This window comes from Oncorhynchus keta, chromosome 19 (genome assembly GCF_023373465.1).
Source record: "Oncorhynchus keta strain PuntledgeMale-10-30-2019 chromosome 19, Oket_V2, whole genome shotgun sequence".
In the NCBI taxonomy this organism is placed as follows: domain Eukaryota; kingdom Metazoa; phylum Chordata; class Actinopteri; order Salmoniformes; family Salmonidae; genus Oncorhynchus; species Oncorhynchus keta.
In genome coordinates, this window is record NC_068439.1 from 25,724,618 (window position 1) to 25,750,007 (window position 25,390).

The 25,390-nt window shown below is 42.8% G+C and overlaps 1 protein-coding gene across 1 annotated transcript; it reads right to left on the bottom strand.

Moving 5' to 3' along the window:
* Positions 1–20,691: 20,691 nt before the first annotated feature.
* On the bottom strand, positions 20,692–24,643 carry LOC118362878 (iroquois-class homeodomain protein irx-1-like). The gene is made up of 5 exons (XM_035743584.1): positions 24,167–24,643; positions 22,954–23,196; positions 21,956–22,739; positions 21,505–21,565; positions 20,692–21,082 (listed from the first exon to the last, which is right to left on the bottom strand). Exons 1-5 carry the CDS (start codon positions 24,398–24,400, stop codon positions 21,031–21,033), a joined length of 1,374 nt encoding a protein of 457 aa, XP_035599477.1. The 5' UTR covers positions 24,401–24,643; the 3' UTR covers positions 20,692–21,030.
* Positions 24,644–25,390: the final 747 nt, after the last annotated feature.

The following is a 25,390-nucleotide window of genomic DNA, read 5'->3' on the forward strand; positions in this document are numbered from 1 at the left end:
GGAGAAGAGAGAGGGAAGAGGAGAGAGAGGAGGGGAAGAGAGAGGGAAGAGGAGAGAGAGGAGGGGAAGAGAGGGAAGAGGAGAGAGAGGAGGGGAAGAGAGGGAAGAGGAGTGAGAGGAGGGGAAGAGAGAGGGAAGAGGAGAGAGAGGAGGGGAAGAGAGGGGGAAGAGGAGAGAGGATGGGAAGAGAGAGGGAAGAGGAGAGAGAGGAGGGGAAGAGAGGGAAGAGGAGATCAATGTCAATTGTTAAGGCGAACACCACCATGTTTAGTTTTGCCCAACCTAGATCGAGGCACAGACACCGTCTCAATGGGGATACCTGAGCTGACTACACTGACTGTGCTAGTGGCAGACTCCACTAAGCTGGCAGTCTGGCTAACAGCCTAATACTATAGGTAATGGAGTCGCCAATGACTAGGGTGTTCAATTTGTCAGAACTAATGGTGGGAGGCTTCGACGTCTCAGACTCCGTAACAGGTGGAGGAGAGACCAGAGAAGGCTGGCCTCTGACTACAACTCGTTGCTTAACTTCTTGCGTCGAGCCATCCCGGATCCGGTATCGTGACTACAGCCTCAAGCAAATGTTCAATTTTTCCTGAAAGATTTTTTGTTTAGGACAAATCGCTCCGTTTTCTGCGTCACGTTTAGCTACGAAAAAAAACCTGTATCCAGGATTGTGTAAATCTATCCGCAAGCTCATTAGCATAACACAACGTTAACTATTCATGAAAATCGCAAATTCAATTAAATTAATCTATTCGCTCTCAAGCTTAGCCTTTTGTTAACAACACTGTCATCTCAGATTTTCAAAATATGCTTTTGAACCATAGCTAAACAAGCATTTGTGTAACCGTATTGATAGCCTAGCATAGGATTATGCCTCTCTTTCAACAGGCAACATTTTCCACAAAAAACAGAAAATAATTCAAATAAAATCATTTACCTTTGAAGAACTTCAGATGTTTTCAATGAGGAGACTCTGTTAGATAGCAAATGTTCCGTTTTTACAAAAAATATTATTTGTGTCGACTAATCGCTCCGTTTTGTTCATCACGTTTGGGTAAGGAAAAAAATATATATATACATTTAGTCATTAAAACGCAAACTTTTTTCCAAATTAACTCCATAATATCGACAGAAACATGGCAAACCGATGTTTAGAATCAATCCTCAAGGTGTTTTTCACATATCTATCGACGATAAAATCCATCGTGGCAGTTTACTTTCTCTTCTGAAGAAATGGAACGCGCATGGACCTACAGATTACACACACAGGACACCGGGCGGGACACCAGGTAAATGTAGTCTCTTATTGTCAATCTTCCAATGGTATGCCTACAAACACAGTCACAATGCTGCAGACACCTCGGGGAATAGACAGAAAGCGCAGGCTCATTCCTGGCGCATTCACAGCCATATAAGGAGACATTGGAACACAGCGCCTTCAGAATCTGGGGCATTTCCTGTATGAAACTTAATCTTGGTTTCGCCTGTAGCATTAGTTCTGGGGCACTCACAGATAATATCTTTGCAGTTTTGGAGACGTCCGAGTTTTGTCTTACCGAGGCTGTCAATTCCATGCATAGTCGAGCATCTTTTCGTGACAAAATATTGCGCTTAAAACTGGCACGTCTTTTTATCCAATAATGACATAGCGCCCCCATAGGTTGAAGAGGTTAATGGGGAGAACCAGTTGACACCGGTTTAGCATTCCTACAGCATTTCCTTCCAGAAGCCATTAGAAAATTGCCCGGCTGCGAGAACTGTGCGAGGGGATTTATACTACTATATGTACTTATTGGTGGCACAGACGCTGTTTCATCCTTTCCTACACTGAAATTACCCTTGCCTAACGATTGCGTCTGAAGCTGGGCTTGCAACACAGCTATCTTCGCCACAAGGCGATCGTTCTCCTGTATATTATGAGTACAGCGACTGCAATTAGAAGGCATCATGTTAATGTTACTGCTTCGCTTCGGCTGTTGGAGATCCTGTAGAACCTTGTCCAGATAAAGCGTCCAGGGTGAAAAAGTTAAATGAAAAAAGTTGAGAAAGGGAAAAGTAAAAAAATATAAAACGGTAATTGAAAAGTTGTCAGGAAGCAAAGAATCGTTAGCAACAAACCACAAAGCACAAATGTTCTATCTCCCTCCCCCATCTGCCCTCTCTCTGTCAGTCTTCCTCTGTTCTATCTCCCTCCCTCATCTGTCCTCTCTCTGTCAGTCTTCCTCTGTTCTATCTCCCTCCCTCATCTGTCCTCTCTCTGTCAGTCTTCCTCTGTTCTATCTTCCCTCTCTCTGCCAGTCTTCCTCTGTTCTATCTCCCTCCCTCATCTGCCCTCTCTCTGCCAGTCTTCCTCTGTTCTATCTCCCTCCCTCATCTGCCCTCTCTCTGCCAGTCTTCCTCTGTTCTATCTCCCTCCCTCATCTGTCCTCTCTCTGTCAGTCTTCCTCTGTTCTATCTCCCTCCCTCATCTGTCAGTCTTCCTCTGTTCTATCTCCCTCCTTCATCTGTCCTCTCTCTGCCAGTCTTCCTCTGTTCTATCTCCCTCCTTCATCTGCCCTCTCTCTAAGTCTTCCTCTGTTCTATCTCCCTCCCTCATCTGCCCTCTCTCTCAGTCTTCCTCTGTTCTATCTCCCTCCCTCATCTGCCCTCTCTCTGTCAGTCTTCCTCTGTTCTATCTCCCTCCTTCATCTGCCCTCTCTCTGTCAGTCTTCCTCTGTTCTATCTCCCTCCTTCATCTGCCCTCTCTCTGTCAGTCTTCCTCTGTTAATATATGCCATTTAGCAGACGCTTTTATCCAAAGCGACTTACAGTCATGTGTGCATACATTCTACGTATGGGTGGTCCCGGGAATCGAACCCACTACCCTGGCGTTACAAGCGCCATGCTCTACCAACTGAGCTACAGAAGGACCGTTCTATCTCCCTCCCTCATCTGCCCTCTCTCTGTCAGTCTTCCTCTGTTCTATCTCCCTCCCTCATCTGCCCTCTCTCTGTCAGTCTTCCTCCCTCCCTCCCTCCCTCCCTCCCTCCCTCCCTCCCTCCCTCCCTCCCTCCCATCTCTATCTCTCCTTCCCACCCTCCCATATCTATCCCCCTTCCTCTTTCCCTCCCTCCTTTGCCCTCTCTGCCACTCCTTTTCACACTCTGCCTCACCCCCTTCATCCTCCTCGTCTCCCATCCCTCCATCCTTCCCTCCCTCCTTTCCACTCTCTGTGCCCCTGACTGACTACTGTTAAATGGTGCACCAGGAGTGATGCTGCTGAGGCTGACTAGACCTGCCTAGACTTGCATCATACAGCATCAGATCCTTTTGAACAGTATCTCTAACAGGAGGATAAATTACACTGACTCTCAGAAGCTCCACTGTCAGCATTATCATGTGGTTTCAGAGTGACACATTTTTCAATGTCACAACATGATGTTAGCCACAGGAACATATGTTCTGAGATAGAACCGGAGATGATAGAACCGGAGATGATAGAACCGGATATGTTGAACTGAGCATTATGGGTACTGTAGTACAACATAATACTACACAATGCTGTAGATGGGTTTTCCAGATAGACTGTGAGGGACTAGAATATCTGAACTGCTCTCTGTTAAAGTCACCCACCACCATTCTCTCTCTAGAGGTTTTGGTCTTTTCCAAGAGATCACAGGGTGTTGAATACTTCATAACAACAGTCCTTTCTCTGTGGCATAAAACAACCAAGCACAGCAGAGGTGCATTCACTAGGAACCAAATGGAAGCAAACTGTAGGAAAAGGAGAGGGACCTACCTGAATTTGTCTAATAGAAACTCTTGTTTTCGTTGCAAAAGTATTCCATTGCAAAATGTTTTGCTAAGGTTTGCTAAGATGTGCACTGATGAATACACCCCAGAATTTCCATGGCCTCCAGCGGAGGCCAATGATTTAACTGAGCTTTGGACGCCCTCTGCTGGCCAAATACTGAACCCCACTCTCTTCACGAACAGCTTCAGTCACCAGGTACAGACCCTATATAAAGATGAGCAAAAAAGACTTTCAAATAAATGATACAATTACCACGCTATATTGTATGCCAAATAAATGTGGAAAACTATATTATTTTATGATAAATTTTATATAGTTACTCAGAGAAAGAGATTTGTAAAAATTATAATTTCTTGAAAAGATGTGTCAAAATGATTGGTACCCCTAAAAATGATTATAAATCAAGTCAAACAAAAGGTAATCTGCATTAACAGTCTATTGTTTTGAAGTTCATCTCAGGAACTGTCCTGTGGCCTTCCAAGGCGTCCTGTTGCGCTGGGATATAAACAATGGTTAACATGCATATAACGTCCCTTTGTCATCCATCACCATAAGGAAAAGCAAAGAACTCACAAATGAAAAGAGACAAATGGTTCTTGACTTTCATAAATCAGGGAATGAGTACAAAATATCAACGGAAAAACAAATATACCACTATTAGGGCAACAATGAAGACGTTTACAACCACTGGAACAGTGGAAAACTTGCCTGGTAGAAGACGTGTGTATATTGTCCCCACACACAGTGAGGAAGATGGTTCGGTAGGCAAAGAAAAGTCCAAGGGCCACAGTTGGAGAATTGCAGAAGTTGGTTGCATCTTGGTGATCAAGTCTCTAAATCTCCAATTAGACACCACCACCAGGCCAACAGGCTATTAGGAAGGGCTGCCATAAAAAAAAAATATTTATTGAGAGCAACCAACAAATGTAAACGCCTGGAGTTTTCTAAATGGAATTGGTACTTGGATTGGAACCATGTGCTATATGGTCAGATGAAACGAAGATAGAGCTCTTTGGCCACGCCCACCAGTGGTGGATTTGGCCTTGAAATAAATATGCAGAGGCAGAAAAGCACCTTGTGAATCTTTGATGTTATGGGGGTGTTTTGCTTCCACTGGTCTTGAGGCCCTTGTTAAGGTCAACGGCATCATAAACTCTACCAGGACATTTTACCCCAAAATCTGGTTGCCTCTGCCAGGAGGCTGAAACTTGGCCAGAGGTGGATCTTACAGCAAAACAATGACTACATGTTGAATGCACTAACTACAAGTCACTCTGGATAAGAGCATCTGCTAAATGACTCAAATGGATATTTACATTTTGCAATTGCCATGCAAGTCTCTGGACGTGAACCCCATTCAAAACCTGTGGTTTGAATTGAAGAGGGCCGTCCATAAACGCAGGATGAAGCATATCAAGGATCTGGAAAGATTCTGTATGGAGGAATAGTCAAGATCCCTCCCAATGTGTTCTCCAATCAATTTAGGAAAAGGCTCAGTGTCGTTATCCTCGCAAGAGGAGGGTGCACCAAGTATTCAAAACAGGGGTGTCAATAACTTCAACACCTACTGTATCTTTTTCACATGTTTAAATGTTTTATTTCTCTGAGAAGTTGCATTAGTATAAAATAACATCATCGTCCCATGTTTTGACCATATACTATAGATCAGTATTTGTATTGTTTCTTTTATACAGGCTTTTTGTTTATGTTTATCAACGGTGCCAATCATTTTGGAGGTGACTTTATCTGTCCTTGTCTCCTTTCTGTCACTGGGAGACCAATGGAATCTCCATCATGTTCCTTACCTACACCCACCAGGCAGAAGGCCAGACAAGGAAAGTGAACAAGGAAAGGAGTGTACACTACAAAGGTAGTCATGTAACATTAAATGCAGCCTTTCCAACTCAGTCGTCAACATGGTGAAGTTGGTTCCTTTCCTGTGCCCTGTTCCATTTTCACTCCCTCATTGTCATTTCACTGTCTACAGCGTCTTGGTTCAGTACTCATTTCAGTATGTAATCATTTCAGGTTCAGTCAAATCAAATCAAATCAAATCAAATTTATTTATATAGCCCTTCGTACATCAGCTGATATCTCAAAGTGCTGTACAGAAACCCAGCCTAAAACCCCAAACAGCAAACAATGCAGGTGTAAAAGCAGTCCTCTGTTGTCATTTCATCTGCATATTAATTTCATTCTAATCACAGGTTTGGCCCTCTACAGAACAGACCACCCCACTGTTAGAGTGATTAGAGAGCTCTGTTCTGCTCTGAACCCTGTTCTCCAACTCAAATTCAAATGTGCCTCTTTCTGGTCTTGAGAGAGGACATATGAGGGAATGAGGGAAGGAGATAGGGTGGGTAGGGGATACTAGGATTGAGGGAGTCACTGCGTTTGAAGTCAGAATAGACATCATTGTTCCTGGGGGAGCTTCATTTGTGCAGACTGATACATAACAATCCTTACAGTCATTCCAAACATACATGACAGCGCATTACATTCACATACACAGACAGACGGGTGCATCAGCCCAGTAGGAGAAAGTGCATGGTCCCATCATGGCCACTAGATGACAGTATAAGCTCACAGATGAACCGACTTGACTCTCCTTCCTCCATCCTCTTTTCACTTCTCTAATGTCTTATCTTAGCTGATAGTTTATTGAACACACGAATAGTCACCGCACACACACATACATATGTACACATACTCCTACACACACGTACATACAATGCACACACCTGACTTAAAGGACTTATTCCCTTTACCTCCTAGTGGAGCAGAGGGCTTCTCCAGACTGTGTTCTGGGCAGTTTTCCATCTTGACCTCATTCAAGGTGGGTTTTGCCTTATTCATCTCTTCCTCACTGTTTAGTGTGGTGGCGGTAACTCTCCATGGTTCTGAACCATTTAGTAAAAAGCGCATTTAACCTTTGTGTTGAAGATGAGAAGTTTGTTTTTGAGAGAGAGGTTCTTGGTGTTACAGATTCACACACAGAAACACACATTCACACACATGCACACACAGAAACAACATTCAAACGCAAACACACGTTCACACACATCACACACATTCACACACATTCACACACACACATTCACACATAAATACACATTCACATATTCACACATATAAACACACATTCACACATTCACACACATTCACACACATAAACACACACTAAAAACACAGACCTACACATACGTAATGAGTTTGTCGTCAGTGAGCAACAGGGTGTATGAAATATACCCTTTGTGTGTATTTGTATGTGTGTATGTGTGTGTTTTTGGTTTTACAATCCTTGTCCTCACAAGGATAGAAAAACAAGAAAGAATTGTACAAGTGGAGACATTTTGCGGGTCTCCACAAGGAAAAAGGATGTTTTAAACTCATTGGTTAGGTTTAAGGTTAGGGTTAGAATCAGGGTTAGGGTTAGAATCAGGGTTAGGGGTTAAGATTAAGGTTAGGTTTAGGTTTAGGTTTAGGTTTAGGTTTAGGTTTAGGTTTAGGGTCTGGGGTCAGGGTCAGGGTCAGGGTCAGGGTCAGGGTTAGGGTTAGGGTTAGGGTCGGGGTAAGGTTAGGGTTAGGTTAAGGGTTAAGGGTTAAGGGAAAATTGGATTTTGAATAGAAATCAGTTGTTTGTTCCCCACAAGGATAGTAACAGACGTGTGCCTGCGTGTGTGTGTGTGTTAATTTTAAAGCTGTGCAAATCCAACCAAAGGAGACTGTCTCTCCACTGATAAGTCTTTTCTATTTAGTATTTATTTAGAAATGTGACCAGCGCGGCATGCTTAGAACAGGGCATGCTTAGAACAGGGCATGCTTAGAACAGAACATGCTTAGAACAGGGCATGCTTAGAACAGGGTATGCTTAGAACAAGGTATGCTTAGAACAGGGTATGCTTAGAACAGGGCATGCTTAGAACAGAGCATGCTTAGAACAGGGTATGCTTAGAACAGGGCATGCATAGAACAGAGCATGCTTAGAACAGGGCATGCTTAGTACAGGGTATAGTTAGAACAAGGTTTGCTTAGAACAGGGTATGCTTAGAACAGGGCATGCTTAGAACAGATCATGTTTAGAACAGGGTATGCTTAGAATAGGGTATGCTTAGAACAGGGTATGCTTAGAACAGGGCATGCTTAGAACAGGGCATGCTTAGAACAGGACATGGTTAGAACAGGGCATGCTGAGAACAGGGCATGCTTAGAACAGGGCATGCTTAGAACAGGACATGCTTAGAACAGGGCATGCTGAGAACAGGGCATGCTTAGAACAGGGCATGCTTAGAACAGGGCATGCTTAGAACAGGGTATGCTTAGAACAGGGTATGCTTAGAACAGAGCATGCTTAGAACAGGGCATGCTTAGAACAGGGCATGCTTAGAACAGGGTATGCTTAGAACAGGGTATGCTTAGAACAGAGCATGCTTAGAACAGGGCATGTTTAGAACAGGGCATGCTTAGAACAGGACATGGTTAGAACAGGGCATGCTGAGAACAGGGCATGCTTAGAACAGGGCATGCTTAGAACAGGACATGCTTAGAACAGGGCATGCTGAGAACAGGGCATGCTTAGAACAGGGCATGCTTAGAACAGGGCATGCTTAGAACAGGGTATGCTTAGAACAGAGCATGCTTAGAACAGGGCATGCTTAGAACAGGGCATGCTTAGAACAGGGTATGCTTAGAACAGGGTATGCTTAGAACAGAGCATGCTTAGAACAGGGCATGCTTAGAACAGGGCATGCTTAGAACAGAACATGCTTAGAATGTCAGCTCCTTCTCCATTATTATATTTTATTTATATAACAGTGTGCATTACAATGAAGCCGAAACATATATTTAAAACATATATACACATGACACAAGAAAGAGTGTTTGAAGTTCGACTGGCTAACTGGAACCCACCCCCTTCCTCTCCTCTTGTTCCCCAGGATCGGTGCACTGTGTGTGGGGTGAGGAGGTCAGCGTGAGGGAGTCCCTCTGGATCTCCATATTAGCTTTAGGCTACAGCTGCTCCTCTGAGATTGGCACCTCAAACATAAAGATCCCCTCCTTGTGTGTGTGTGTGTGTGTGTGCGCGCGCGCGTGTGTGTGTGTGTGTGTGTGTGTGTGTGTGTGTGTGTGTGTGTGTGTGTGTGTGTGTGTGTGAGTGTGTGTGTGTGTGTGTGTGTGTGAGATAACAGTAATATAGATGTCTCCAGCGTGAAGGAGGGGAGGGATTAAGCCTTCACCAGAACATCAGATACAACGCAAGGGACGATGGGATAGATATCTATCCACCACTGGATATCTGGTCTCTCCTATCCCACGTCTCTCTCTGCTTGGTTACACTTAGTATTACACTCCAGACTGAGAGAATACAGTATTAACTTTAATACTTATAGGTAATGACATATTTCTTACCAGTTAACACTGATTTACTAGGCTCTTATGTTTCTTCTCACGTGATAATTCTGGTCAATAATACAATTTAGGCCAGATTTCAATCCGACTGTGGGTTGTCGACAATACGGCTTTTAAAGGCAATGTTCGCAGAGATCCCATTCACAGTCTATGCTGCATGCTGTATTTGGGTGCTCAATCAGAAAGGACCTAAACGCTGCATTGTTGACAACCTCCGATCGGATGGTCGTTCTCTCTTCTCAGTGTTCACGCAGAAACATAAACGTACCATACAAATAACATCTTCAAACGTTTTTTCAGGTAGTATCACAATAGCAGGAAGACTCCCCTTAGCAGGTAAGTGATGAAATGCTCAGAATAAGACATGCCAGTTCGTCATTGTAAATAAGACACCGTTGTTTGTTTGCCAACCTGATTAAATAAAGGTTCAATAAAAATAAAAAGTAAATAGATGTGTAGGAAGTGAATAGAAACACTAAGGGTCGGCACCAGGCATAAACGACATAGTCGCTGTCTCAAATTACTGGGGAGTTACAATAATGGAATACACAAGGTGCGATTTTGGAATTTGGTTCTGCATCAGTCACTGATGTCACTCATTTAGCATGTCAACTAACAATATTTTGATTGGTAAGTTAGTCTAGCCAGCTATCTAAACTTAGTAGTAATCAATGCCGAATACCGACCGGGCATGCAGGGCCGGTGCCCAGGGGCCCTGAACTCCAGGGGCCCCCCCATTGATTTTGTTAGTCCCTCTCACTCAGATATCATTAACATTGGAGTAAGTCTTGTCAAAATGTGTAGAATGGCAGGAAATTAGCTTTCAAACGGCAAAGATTTATCTCCACCCCATGGCAAAATGGGTAGAATTGCATGAAATTTGTTATAAAATTGCAACATTTTCTCTCCGTCCCATTGCAACATGTGTAGAATTGCAGGACTTTAAAAACGTTTTTTTTTTCTCCACCGTCTAGAGGGGGGGTCACATTTTTTTTTTGTTTAGGGCCCCCAAATGTCTGGAAATATTACATATTGCAATAGTATAACATTTAAATCTAAAAAAACATGAGCTGAGCTTTCCACCAGACTCTGATGTGTCTGGCAAAAGTAGGATTGAAAGATCCATGACATTCACCCCTTCATCCATCCATCCCTCTGTTCCTCCTTCCCTCCATACTCCGTCCTTCACCCTCCAACCTTGAATTTCTCACCAGTGTTTGAGGTGTCATTTCACCAAAACCAGACCTTCCTTTCACACACACACACACACACACACACACACACACACACACACACACACACACACACACACACACACACACACACACACACACACACACACACACACACACACCTCTCTTTGACTGACACCTTACCTGCCAAGGTGCGGTACCTGATAACACATAACAAACCGTCAGTTTAACCCTGTATAATATACATCATTCCATATTTATATTTGAACATAAATGGGTTGTATTTTCTAAGATGGTGGAATGATCATTTTCACAATAGCTAAACTAAACTATCCTATATCTTTTCCGCGTCTCCATTTTCCATTATCATTTCATTTTCCATTAACATTTCAAGACCTACTAATTTATATCTTCTATTTATTTTATTTAACTTTTATTTACTGTAACCAGTCGAGTCAGATGAGAAACATTTTATTCACAAGACACCTGGTGGTCCAGTGGTCTTCATTAGCTAAATACTGTATATAATACCACCACCAAACAATGTATTAATCATGAACTAACTATGGGGTAATAGTTTGTAAGCAGTTTATGATGAGGTTAAATTAGAGCAGGGTTTAAATTCAGTGTCACCACGGTCTTTATACAGACTCAGCGCCTCGCTGACATTCCGCTAAAACCACAAGTCAACTCCAGCTGTCCAACCCTGAATATTTCCCTCTGATAAACGACCATGGAGCGTGTGTGTGTGTGTGTGTGTGTGTGTGTGTGTGTGTGTGTGTGTGTGTGTGTGTGTGTGTGTGTGTGTGTGTGTGTGTGTGTGTGTGTGTGTGTGTGTGTGTGTGTGTGTGTGTGTGTGTGTGTGTGTGTGTGTGTGTGTGTGTACTAAGGCAGGCGCCAGTGAACACGTGGAATGCTCAGCTTTCGATCCCCACTAATCGTCGTTGGAACAAAGTTGATTTTAGCTCCATCTTTATTCATCTGTCTCTGGCTTCTTGGTTTCACACACAGTTTGGTTTCTTAAGAAATCAATAATGGGGTTAGTGTGTGTTTGCGTGAAATAGAATATAATACAATGGGCGCCGGAGCAGATGGCTCCTAACCAATTGTGCTATTGTGTGTTTTTTCATGTTAATTGTACACAATGTACACAATTGGTACACAATGTTTCTGCCACTGTCTCTTAACTTCTGGATATCAGGACAGCGATTACTCACCTTGTACTGGACGTAGATATTTTCTTTAATGAGTCGAACGTGAAGGATTTACTTGAGACACTGGACAAGACCCAAATCCCCGTTATTCGCATGATGAAGAGACAGATATATGGGGGACGTAGGTCAGGGTCCCTGGTAAGGATCCGACGGTGAGTGGGTAATCTGCCTCTACCATCAGTCCCATTAGCCATCGTGCAATCATTGGATAATAAAAATGGACTAACCTACCAACGGGACATTAAAAACTGTAATATCTTGTTTCACCGAGTAGTGGCTAATTGACGACATGGATAATATACAGTTGGCTGGTTTTCCCATGCATCGGCAAGATAGAACAGCTGCCTCCGGAAAAACAAGTGGTGGAGGTCTGTGTCTATTTGTCAATAACAGCTGGTGCACGAAATCTCATATTAAGGAAGTCTCAAGGTTTTGCTCGCCTGAGGTGGAGTATCTCATGATAAACTGTAGACCACACTATTTACCAGGAGTTTTCATCTATATTTTTCATAGCTGTCTATTTACCACCACAAACAGGTGCTGGCACTAAGACCGCACTCATCGAGCTGTATAAGGCTATAAGCAAACAAGAAAAGGTTCATCCAGATGAGGCGCTCCTAGTGGCCGGGGACTTTAATGCAGGGAAACTTAAATCCGTTTTACCTCATTTCTAGCAGCATGTTACATGTGCAACCATAGGGGGGGAAAAAACTCTAGACCATCTTTACTCCACATACAGAGATGCGTACAAAGCTCTCCCTCTCCCTTCATTTGGCAAATCTGACCATAACTCTATCCTCCTGATTCTTGCTTACAAGCTAAAACTAAAGCAGGAAGTACCAGTGACTCGCTCAATACGGAGGTGGTTAGATGACACAGATGCTAAACTACATGACTGTTTTGCAAGCACAGACTGAAATATGTTCTGGGATTCTTCCAATGGCATTGAGGAGTACACCACATCAGTCACTGGCTTCATCAATAAGTGCATTGATGACATTGTCTCCACAGTGACCGTATGTACATACCCCAACAAGAAGCCATGGATTACAGGTAACATCTGCACTGTGCGAAAGGGTAGAGCTGCTGCTTTCAAGGAGCGGGACTCTAACCAGGACGCTTATAAGAAATCCCACTATAACCTCAGACAAGTCATCAAACAGGCAAAATGTCAATACAGGACTAAGTTTGGATCATACTACAACGTCTCCGATGCTCGTCGGATGTGGCAGGGCTTGCAAACTATTACGGACTACAAAGGGAAGCACAGCCATGAGCTGCCCAGTGACACGAGCCTACCAGATGAGCTAAATTACTTTTATGCTCGCTTCAAGGCAAGAAACACTGAAGCATGCATGAGAGCACCAGCTGTTCCGGACGACTGTGATCACACTCTCCATAGCCGATGTGAGTAAGACCTTTAAAAAGGTCAACATTTACAAGGCCACAGGGCCAGACGGATTACCAAGATGTATACTCAGAGCATGCGCTGACCAACTGGCAAATGTCTTCACTGACATTTTCAAACTGTCCCTGACCGAGTTGGTAATACCAACATGTTTCAAGCAGACCACCATAGTCCCTGTGCCCAAGAACACCAAGGTAACCTTCCTAGATGACTAGCGACCCGTAACACTCATATCTGTAGCCATGAAGTGCTTTGAACGGCTGGTCATGGCTCACATCAACACCATTATCTCAGAAACCCTAGACCCACTTCAATTTGCACACCACCCCAACAGATCCACAGATGACACAATCTCTATTGCACTCCACACTGCCCTTTCCCACCAAGACAAAAGAACACCTACATGAGAATACTATTCATTGACTACAGCTCAGCGTTCAACACCATAGTGCCCTCAAAGCTCAATACTAAGCTAAGGACCCTGGGAATAAACACCTCCCTCTGCAACTGGATCCTTGACTTCCTGACAGACCGCCCCCAGGTGGTAAGGGTAGGCAACAACACATCTGCCAAACTGATCCTCAACACGGGGGCACCTCAGGGGTACGTGCTCAGTCCCCTCCTGTATTCATGACTGCATGGCCAAACATTACTTCAACACCATCATTAAGGTTGCTGACAACACAACAGTGGTAGGCCTGATCACAGACAATGATGAGCCAGCCTATAGGGAGGAGGTCAGAGACCTGGCAGTTTGGTGCCAGGATAACAACCTCTCCCTCAACGTGATCAAGACAAAGGAGATGATTGGGGACTACAGGAAAAGGAGGGCACACCCTCATTCTCATCGACAGGGCTGTAGTGGAGCAGTTTGTGAGCTTCAAGTTCCTTGGTGTTCACATTACCAATGAACTATCATGGTCCAAACACACCAAGACAGTTGTGAAGAGGGCACTACAACACCTATTCCCCCTTAGGGTCCTCGGATCCTTAAAACGTTCTACAGCTGCACCATCGAGTTCAGCGTTCAACATAAATGTAAATGTAATGGTTGCAGTTTGAGAAACAGTTGCCTCTCAAGTCCTCAACTGGCAGCTTCATTAAATAGTACCAGTCTCAATGTCAACAGTGAAGAGGTGACTCCGGGATGCTGGCCTTCTGGGCAGATTTCCTCTGTCCATTGTCTGTGTTCTTTTGCCCATCTTAATCTTTTCTTTTTACTGGCCAGTCTGAGAGATGGCTTTTTCTTTGCAACTCTGCCTAGAAGACCTGCATCTCAAAGTCGCCTCTTCACTGTTGATGTTGAGACTGGTGTTTTAGTGGGTACTATTTAATGAAGCTGCCAGTTGAGAACTTGTGAGGCGTCTGTTTCTCAAACTAGACACTCTAATGTACTTGTCCTCTTGCTCAGTTGTGCACCGGGGCCTCCCACTCCACTCTATTCTGGCTAGAGCCAGTTTGCACTGTTCTGTGAAGGGAGTAGTACACAGGATTGTATGAGATCTTCACTTTCTTTGCAATTTCTCACATGGAATAGCCTTCATTTCTCAGAACAAGAATAGACTGACAAGTTTCAGAAGAAAGCTCTTGTTCTGGCCATTTTGAGTCTGTAATCGAAGCCACAAATGCTGATGCTCCAGATACTCAACTTGCTTCTTTAATCAGCACAACAGTTTTCAGCAGTGCTATCATAATTCAAAAGGGTTTTCTAATAATGAATTAGCCTTTTAAAATGATAAACTTGGATTAGCTAACACAACGTGCCATTGGAACGCAGGAGTGATGGTTGCTGATAATGGGCCTCTGTTTGCCTATGTAGATATTCCATTAAAAGTCAGCTGTTTCTAGCTACATTAGTCATTTACAACGTTAATTTCTACACTGTATTTCTGATCAATTTTATGTTATTTAAATGGACAAAAAATATATATTTTCTTTCAAAAACAAGGACATTTCTAAGTGACCCCAAACATTTGAATGGTAGTGTACATATTACCTCAATTACCTCAACAAACTTGTGCTCCCCCACGTTGACTCTGTACCGGTACCCACTGTATATAGCTTCACTACTGTTATTTTATTGTTGCTCTTTCATTTTTTGTTATTTGTATAATTAATTTATTTCTTCTTCTTTTTCTTTCTTTTTAATTAAATGTAATTGTATTGTATTTCTTATAATTGCGTATTTTTTATATTATTCTATTTGTTTGATTTTTGTTTTTGTTTTTTAAACTTTATTTTAGTAAATAGTTTCTTCACACTTATTTTTCTTAAAACAGCCTTGTTGGTTAAGTTCTTGTAAGTAAGCATTTCAGGAATAAAATAGAATGGAATAGAATAGAGTGGAATAGAATAGAATGGAATAGACTAGATTGGAATAGACTAGATTGGAATTTAATAGAATAGAATAGAATAGATTGGAATAGAATAGAATATAATGGAATATAATATGTTGGAATATAATAGATTGGAATAGAATAGAATAGATTTGGAATATAATGGATTGGAATAGAATGATTGGAATAGAATAGAATGGAATAGAATAGAAAGGAATAGAATAGAATAGAATGGAATAGAACAGAATGGAATAGAATATATTGAAATTGAATCAAATTGGAATAGAATGGAACGGAATGGAATAGAATATAATATAATAGATTGGAATATAATAGAATATACTAGATTGGAATAGAATAGAATATTGCTCATACGTTAGGGTTGTGAGAACAAGAGACCACATGCATACTGCTATAGTACATGTAATTCTAGATACAAAGTAGATGTAATTATAGATACTATAGTAGATGTAGTTGCAGATACTGTAGTATATGTAGTTGTAGATACTATAGTACATGTAGTGTGGTTGGAGATACTATAGTATGTGTAGTTGTAGATACTGTAGTACATGTGATTTAGTTGTAGATACTATAGTATATGAAGTTGTAGATACTACAGTACGTGTAGTTGTAGATACTATAGTAGATGTAGTTGTAGATACTATAGTACATGTAGTTCTAAATATTATAGTACATGTAGTTCTAGATACTATAGTACATGCAGTTGTAGATACAGTACATTTAGTTCTAGATACTATAGTAGATGTAGTTGTAGATACTATAGTAGATGTAGTTGTAGATACTACAGTACATGTAGTTCTAGATACTATAGTACATGTAATTTTAGATGCAGTACATGTAGTTCTAGATACTATAGTACATGTAGTTCTAGATACTATAGTACATGTAGTTGTAGATGCAGTACATTTAGTTCTAGATACTATAGTACATGGTGTTCTAGATACTACAGTACATGTAGTTGTAGATACAGTACATGTAGTTGTAGATACTATAGTACATGTAGTTGTAGATACTATATTACATGTAGTTCTAGATACTACAGTACATGTAGTTCTAGATACTATAGTACATGTAGTTGTAGATGCAGTACATGTAGTTGTAGATACTATAGTACATGTAGTTCTGGATATAGTACATGTAGTTTTAGATACTATAGTACATGTAGTTGTAGATGCAGTACATGTAGTTCAAGTTAGATATTAGACGCTTTTACATCAATTGATTATTCAGTTATTGTCCCAATATAAACCCTTTATTCACAACATATTCAAGCAGTAAGGCACAATTAAGAGACCATGCAATATTGTGAATAAAGTCCCAGGTAAAGGGAGTTGTTCGGCCCAACTCACAGTCAATTAGAAAAAGCTCCAGTGCGATAATCAGCGCACTGTATGAAATTCAAAAAGTATAATTCTCATGGAATTTATTTGTTTAAGATCATGAAATGTGTGTCAGGCTAAATCAGATGTGTATATCATGAATACAGTAAGAATGCTGTGGAATTTAGTCTGGTGCAAAACACATGGAGATCTGCTACCTCTCTAAATGTGTTCAGTATGTCCCCTATATCATCCGTGACACACCAGTGACATGGCATAAATCAACCATGACTTTGTCACGTCCCAAATATGTGCTGTGTAGGCATCTGTGTCCTCGGCATTTCCTGGCCTCGGCTTTAAAGGCCTAATGCAGTCAAAAACGTGATTTCTCTGTGTTTTATACACATTTCCACACTAAGAAGTTGGAATAATAGTTGGAAATGTATGGAGTTTTGGCCAGACTGGTGACATCAAATTAGTTAATAGATCAATAAGAGAGTTCCAAACCTCTCTGCCGATAACAGCTGGTTTTCCCATCATCACTCAGGCCACTCCCAAACAAGCTTAGCAAAATTCTTGCTTGAGAAACGGCTCTTTGCTAAGAAGCTATTTATGTTTATTTTTGAGCATTTTAATTTAAAACAATCAGTATGTTACTTAATTGTTACCCAGAAATAATTTGATATTGAGATCAAAATGACTGCATTGGACCGCCACTTTTAGTGAATACACTTATGCCCCTCTCCTCTCCTCTCTCAATGTCCAGCTATGGTGAAATTCACACACTGAGCAATCGTCTCACTTTCTCTACCTCCATCCTTCTCTCGATATCTTCATCTCTCCCCCTCCCCTATATCCGTCCGTATCTCTCTCCTTCTTTTATTCCCTTTCTCCTTCTCTCTCCCTCCAGCCCCCATTCTCTCTCTCTCTCTCTCTCTCTCTCTCTCCATCTAGCTATCTATCGCTACTCTCTAAGCTGTTGAGACCCCGCCGGGCTTGTGGAGGTCACGATGGCTTCATCAAGTGACCCCCATATCACACATAGACACAGACACAGACACACACACAGCCCCCATACTGGCTGATGGCCTTTCCTCTTCTCTGATCCATATTTCAGAGGCTGCATCAGTGGGGCTCTAAGGGGCTAAGCCGGGATGAAACAGGGAGGGAGAGTGGAGAGCACAGCCAATGAAATAGGCCTTTACAGTTAAGCCGGGATGAAACAGGGAGGGAGAGTGGAGAGCACAGCCAAGGAAATAGGCCTTTACAGTTAAGCCGGGATGAAACAGGGAGGGAGAGTGGAGAGCACAGCCAATGAAATAGGCCTTTACAGTTAAGCCGGGATGAAACAGGGAGGGAGAGTGGAGAGCACAGCCAATGAAATAGGCCTTTACAGTTAAGCCGGGATGAAACAGGGAGGGAGAGTGGAGAGCACAGCCAATGAAATAGGCCTTTACAGTTAAGCCGGGATGAAACAGGGAGGGAGAGTGGAGAGCACAGCCAATGAAATAGGCCTTTACAGTTAAGCCGGGATGAAACAGGGAGGGAGAGTGGAGAGCACAGTCAATGAAATAGGCCTTTACAGTTAAGCCGGGATGAAACAGGGAGGGAGAGTGGAGAGCACAGTCAATGAAATAGGCCTTTACAGTTAAGCCGGGATGAAACAGGGAGGGAGAGTGGAGAGCACAGCCAATGAAATAGGCCTTTACAGTTAAGCCGGGATGAAACAGGGAGGGAGAGTGGAGAGCACAGCCAATGAAATAGGCCTTTACAGTTAAGCCGGGATGAAACAGGGAGGGAGAGTGGAGAGCACAGCCAAGGAAATAGGCCTTTACAGTTAAGCCGGGATGAAACAGGGAGGGAGAGTGGAGAGCACAGTCAATGAAATAGGCCTTTACAGTTAAGCCGGGATGAAACAGGGAGGGAGAGTGGAGAGCACAGCCAATGAAATAGGCCTTTACAGTTAAGCCGGGATGAAACAGGGAGGGAGAGTGGAGAGCACAGCCAATGAAATAGGCCTTTACAGTTAAGCCGGGATGAAACAGGGAGGGAGAGTGGAGAGCACAGCCAATGAAATAGGCCTTTACAGTTAAGCCGGGATGAAACAGGGAGGGAGAGTGGAGAGCACAGCCAATGAAATAGGCCTTTACAGTTAAGCCGGGATGAAACAGGGAGGGAGAGTGGAGAGCACAGCCAAGGAAATAGGCATTTACAGTTAAGCCGGGATGAAACAGGGAGGGAGAGTGGAGAGCACAGCCAATGAAATAGGCCTTTACAGTTAAGCCGGGATGAAACAGGGAGGGAGAGTGGAGAGCACAGCCAATGAAATAGGCCTTTACAGTTAAGCCGGGATGAAACAGGGAGGGAGAGTGGAGAGCACAGCCAAGGAAATAGGCATTTACAGTTAAGCCGGGATGAAACAGGGAGGGAGAGTGGAGAGCACAGCCAAGGAAATAGGCATTTACAGTTAAGCCGGGATGAAACAGGGAGGGAGAGTGGAGAGCACAGCCAATGAAATAGGCCTTTACAGTTAAGCCGGGATGAAACAGGGAGGGAGAGTGGAGAGCACAGCCAATGAAATAGGCCTTTACAGTTAAGCCGGGATGAAACAGGGAGGGAGAGTGGAGAGCACAGCCAATGAAATAGGCCTTTACAGTTAAGCCGGGATGAAACAGGGAGGGAGAGTGGAGAGCACAGCCAATGAAATAGGCCTTTACAGTTAAGCCGGGATGAAACAGGGAGGGAGAGTGGAGAGCACAGCCAAGGAAATAGGCATTTACAGTTAAGCCGGGATGAAACAGGGAGGGAGAGTGGAGAGCACAGCCAAGGAAATAGGCATTTACAGTTAAGCCGGGATGAAACAGGGAGGGAGAGTGGAGAGCACAGCCAATGAAATAGGCCTTTACAGTTAAGCCGGGATGAAACAGGGAGGGAGAGTGGAGAGCACAGCCAATGAAATAGGCCTTTACAGTTAAGCCGGGATGAAACAGGGAGGGAGAGTGGAGAGCACAGCCAATGAAATAGGCCTTTACAGTTAAGCCGGGATGAAACAGGGAGGGAGAGGGAGAGCACAGCCAAGGAAATAGGCATTTACAGTTAAGCCATGAAACAGGGAGGGAGAGTGGAGAGCACAGCCAAGGAAATAGGCCTTTACAGTTAAGCCGGGATGAAACAGGGAGGGAGAGTGGAGAGCACAGCCAATGAAATAGGCCTTTACAGTTAAGCCGGGATGAAACAGGGAGGGAGAGTGGAGAGCACAGCCAATGAAATAGGCCTTTACAGTTAAGCCGGGATGAAACAGGGAGGGAGAGTGGAGAGCACAGCCAATGAAATAGGCCTTTACAGTTAAGCCGGGATGAAACAGGGAGGGAGAGTGGAGAGCACAGCCAATGAAATAGGCCTTTACAGTTAAGCCGGGATGAAACAGGGAGGGAGAGTGGAGAGCACAGCCAAGGAAACTGAGGTCCACATTTGCAATTTTATAAGTACCAAGGCAGTCACATTGTAGAAATAATGTCATGCAGACCCTTACAGAAAAACCACATGATTTCACATGTTGAAAATCACATGATCATGTGAAAATGAGTTCTTGAAACACTTCACATGTGATCCCGTTTTTACATGTGTAGTTTCATGTTATCACATGAAACTTTGCTTTCCGTGTTGTCACATTATTACATTAACTTCACATAAGATCACATGTGATCACATGAATACGTGTTTTTGGAACACCATGTGATCACATGTGAAATTCAGTTTTCTTAGTTTCTCGTTTTTTCACAGAATCCCTTACCGGTTACCTACCTGCATGACAAACAAAGCCAGCTGAAGTCGAGGGTTTGGGTTACATTAGGTTCAATGCTGCACATTGGCTATGGTCTATGGAATATCATCATTGTTGGAATTCATACAACACGGAAAACGATATATTTGATTATATTTGATGACTGTTGACAGACCGAGGCGACTGAATGAAGAGAATACAAAAGAAATCAAAGTCCATGACCACGATTGAGTTTATTTCTCAAAAATATATCCTTTAAACAAATTATTTACACGTCGATAACTTTTTCATAGAAAATAAAACAGAAAAGAAAAATACACAGCAAAGACAAACATTGCGAGTATAAATGGCAATACGGAAAATGTGTGTGATCAAAAACACAGGCCTATTGGCTATGAATCTTGTCTCGCATCATATAGGCCTAGTGTTTCAAAGTCTGACGAGTTGAAATATTACGTTTCACTCACAAAAATATTAGACTATTCGATAAATTGTTCTTCGTTAAATAAGTATTCCAGATTATTATCCAATGATAACTCTTCACGGTTCATATTGTGGAAATTGTCGAGAGGGCCCGCTGCGCCGTTCCGTGGTGAGATCTTTTGATGAAGAGAAGAGAAAATAAAATACAAACGTCAGAAAATGTAAATGAGTATGACATTGAATAATTCATTTCCTATAATTATATTGCTATCAGGCCTATTTCATATCCTCCCTCAACATATGTGTATTCACTGTCAGGGCGTGAATAAATTGAGGGTATATTTAAATTGCGTGAACGATGATAAGTCAATGGCGCCGGTTTCAACCCTGATGGCCATATTAAACCGTATCTAGTGAGCCGTTGAAATCCGTTAAAGTAGAGGATTAGATCTCTTCAGATGATTTATGAGCTCTAGCTGTGACAGGCCAGTCGGTCAGGTGAAACCGCCTTTACCGGCGGGTTAAAAGGTTAATTTACCGGATGATTAAAATAGATGGCACATGACATAATGTCACGGTGAGGTTTGAAATATCGTACCTGTCAGTAATCAGCTGGAAGGGAGACTTCGGCGAGCCAGACCTGCGAATATTCACGTCATCTGTAAACAAATAAACATTCAGAAAAATCAGTAAAATAATCAATAGGCTATCCTTAAATTTTAATTAGGCTAAGTCTGTTTTTAATACAATAGTATTTGAGTGATGTAACTGTAACAGGTTCGAAATTAATGTAGGCCTGTTGTTTGTTAGGAGATTATACAATTGATACAATTGCAGTTTTCAGAAATATCATAATAAATACACGACATGAATTGAAACGAGTGTTAGATCAAAACGGTGTGCCATATTTGGAAAGGGATATTTGAAAAGCAGAAGCAAAACACAGGGCCGAATTCATGAGACTGTTATTCATTTCCAAGCAGATGAAAACTAGCCTATAATCATAATCATAAACATATATAAGCCTAAACCTAGGCTACAGTACATGCCATCTCGCTTTGGACTGAAGCTCTCCAACGACTCATCTCCACTCTCCTCCTCTGTGCACGATGCTCCTGAGGCCTGCGTCAACCGTGCGTCCTGATGGTTCAGCGCGCCATGGAGAGGCATGTGGTGTCCGGATGGGTTTGCCGCGCCGAGAAGCGACCTGACACCCAGCAGAGAGTTGGCGCTGAGGAACGCCGCGTTGGCCCAGTTGTGGAGCTGCTTCCCGATCTGGCATGTGTATATTCCATGACCCGGGAGTAGGGCCGGGTGGTGGGAGGGGATCGTGGCCTGGTGAGCAATCGAGACAGCCGGGGAAGGTTTGATGGAACTATCGGGGCTTGTGGCCGTCTCCGCCAGAGACCAGATTTTGGGTTTGTTCTGTGGGGGCCTCTGACACACCGGTGCATTGGAGGAAAGATCCACAGCGTTTTTACAATCACCAACAGGAGCCTTAATGAGAGAAATAGGCCCCTCCATACTTCTGAGGGCCTTGACAGACATCGTCCTCTGGCTCACCAAGCTACCAGAATCCGATGCGTCCCTGGCGGCCAGCTTCCCCTCTCCCTCCACTTCCCTCTGATCTCCTGGGTTCTCCTCGACTTTATCGATGTCGATACTTTCTAAATCGATCTCCTCCTCCTCTTCATCCTCGCTCCCGTGTTTTTCAGGCTCGTCCTCATTGTCGCTGCTGAAGATCCGTCCATCCCGGTCCTCCGCGCTGCGGCCCCACGTCACCTTGTTCTCCTTCTTCAGACGCCGGCGCGCGTTGGCGAACCATGTGGACACCTGAACAGACGAAGGAATTCATTCATATACTTTATGGATCCTTTATTACAAATATTGATAATTAGGTTCATCAAGTCTTCACATTATTTTATCTTAAACTGGCAGAACCCATCAAAGTAGGCTATTTTCCGATCAAATCATGTAAGGCCTAGTAGACGGGAAATACTCCTGGCCTAAACCTTTTTATACCCCATAGACCTTTATGTCTATATACCTGTGTGAGTGTCATCTTTGTGATGATGGCCAGCATGATCTTTTCTCCCTTGGTGGGGTACGGGTTCTTCTGGTGTTCCTGCAACCAGGCCTTCAGAGTGCTGGTGGTCTCCCTCGTAGCGGCCTTGGCTCGGTTCGGGTCGCCATAGCCATACTGGCCGTATGGGTAGAACCCTGCGCTGGCGTGGACAGCCAGACCTCCCGGGTGAGCTCCTGGGCTGTCCTTCAGATCGTACTGAGGGTTCTGGGGGATAGAGAGGGAATCCTATGAAATGTTTGTCTCTCCAAAAATGTACTAGTTCCAGGCCTATTCTTTATTTTTTATTTTGCTTTAATCAAACTTGTATTATATAAGCTATTGCCTTTCCAGTTCAAAATAAGTTTACAGTATGCTGTGTATTATGACTGAATCGAAAAAGTACTATTTTCACACTTTCATAATGTATAGGCTATCTCCTAAAATAATCAACGACAATATTAGGGTAAACTATTATGATTTCTAAGTTATGTAGAGTTTGTTTCTGACTATTTCACACAAGCACGATATCGCAAATTTCGGATATGGTATAGCTTATAGATCATATTTTAATCGCTTCCCCGAACTTGACAAATTAGCTTTAATAATTCAACAACATTGACAGTAGGAATATATACATCAAACTTTAAATGTAATCAAATTGCAAATTGATTATGAGGGTTGATAATATTCTAAATAATGTAGCCTTCATAATGTCTCTCATGTCTAATTGTTTGTTTATCCTAAATGTACTATTTCTGAAGCAAAATCAAATGACTAAATAACTAGAACATTTCAACCACAGGCCTCGTGTAACTCTTCTTGTAAAAATAGTCTCGACTACCCAGTGAAAATATGCAAACTCCTTTTTATCAACTAGCATTAGCCTAAATGTAAACGTTTGGTATTGGGCCATGAATAATAAATCACACCATTTCATTAACTATTTTTTTGTCCTAATTTCAAGACCAGGCGTTTCAGTTTCGAAAAACATGATAGTTGACAGAACTTAAATTGAATAAAGGTCTAAATATAAAATAAATATCCTATTACTATCCCATAATATTAAACTTTCCAATACAATAAAGCCAATTCACTTGCATACATTTAACCATCTTACACATTCCATAAACACATGAGAAACAACCACTTTCGAACGAAGTTTAAATTCTACATTCCAAGAAAACATCTCTCCTACCATTTGCGATATGAGGGCGAGGTCTGCACCGCTGTAGGGGAGAAACGCGCTGTAGTTCTGAGCCGCCCACGGGTTACCATACATCCCCAGCATCGAGCTAACAGCAGCGGCAGTAGCTGCCTGATTTACGCCGCCATCCGCGGCTCCATCCCGGCCTAAGCCGGCCAGGTCGCCCCCGTAAACCTCCTGGGAGCCACTTAGAAACTGGGAGTACCCCAGCTGCGAGAAAGACATGTCCGGAGAGAAAGGCTCAATAAATCTCTCTGTCTCTCTTCTGTGTCAAATGGGAGGAAAGGAAAATAGGAGGAATTCCCACTTTCCCAGAAAGATAAGGATGTCTAAATCACAAATCACGGTTAGTCACTAGTCAGCCAGTCAGTCAGTCAGTCAGACAGTCCCACTCCCCGACAGCGCGGCAAGCTCCAGTGATAGTGATGAGTTTAGAACTTGAGCGCCCAGTCAAGCCTTTCTCTCTCCCCGCAGGACTCTCTCTAGTGGAGCTGACGGGATGATTGGCAGGCTACTTAACAACCAAGCCCCTCCTTTGCCCCGGGCAAGAGATTAGTGCATTGGTTCGTTCGCTGGGTCGTGGTGCGTGTGTGTGTGTGTGTGTGTGTGTGTGTGTGTGTGTGTGTGTGTGTGTGTGTGTGTGTGTGTGTGTGTGTGTGTGTGTGTGTGTGTGTGTGTGTGTGTGTGTGTGTGTGTGTGTGTGTGTGTGTGTGTGTGTGTGTGTGTCTAAGAGACGGAGAGATATCTCGTCATTTGAATGGGTGCTCAAATAAGCAATGAAAATAAACTACAGCAAAACAGCAAAAATCATAACAACAATAGTACCACTAATATTAATACTAAATAAAGACATGGAAATAAAATTAGGCTTCAACACAATAATAATGCATATATATATAATAGTTTGTATTATATAGCCTAATAAATACAATAAATAAATAATGTAGGCCTATAACAAAGGCATTTTTGCATTAATTTGAGCCTATTTTTGTATCTATTTCAAAACTTTTCCTAACTACTCTTATGGTGCATTATACTTTCTTGCTACATTATAATTAAGATTAAATATATAAGTGGTCCTGTGAGACTGCGACATCGTAGAACCGCTCCAGAGGAGTATCGGCGACAGCATGGGCACCAGATGGCCAAGGGAAGCGTCGACTCGGCCGGCCACAGATACCGCGGAATGTCGGGGGATATCGACGGAAGTCACTA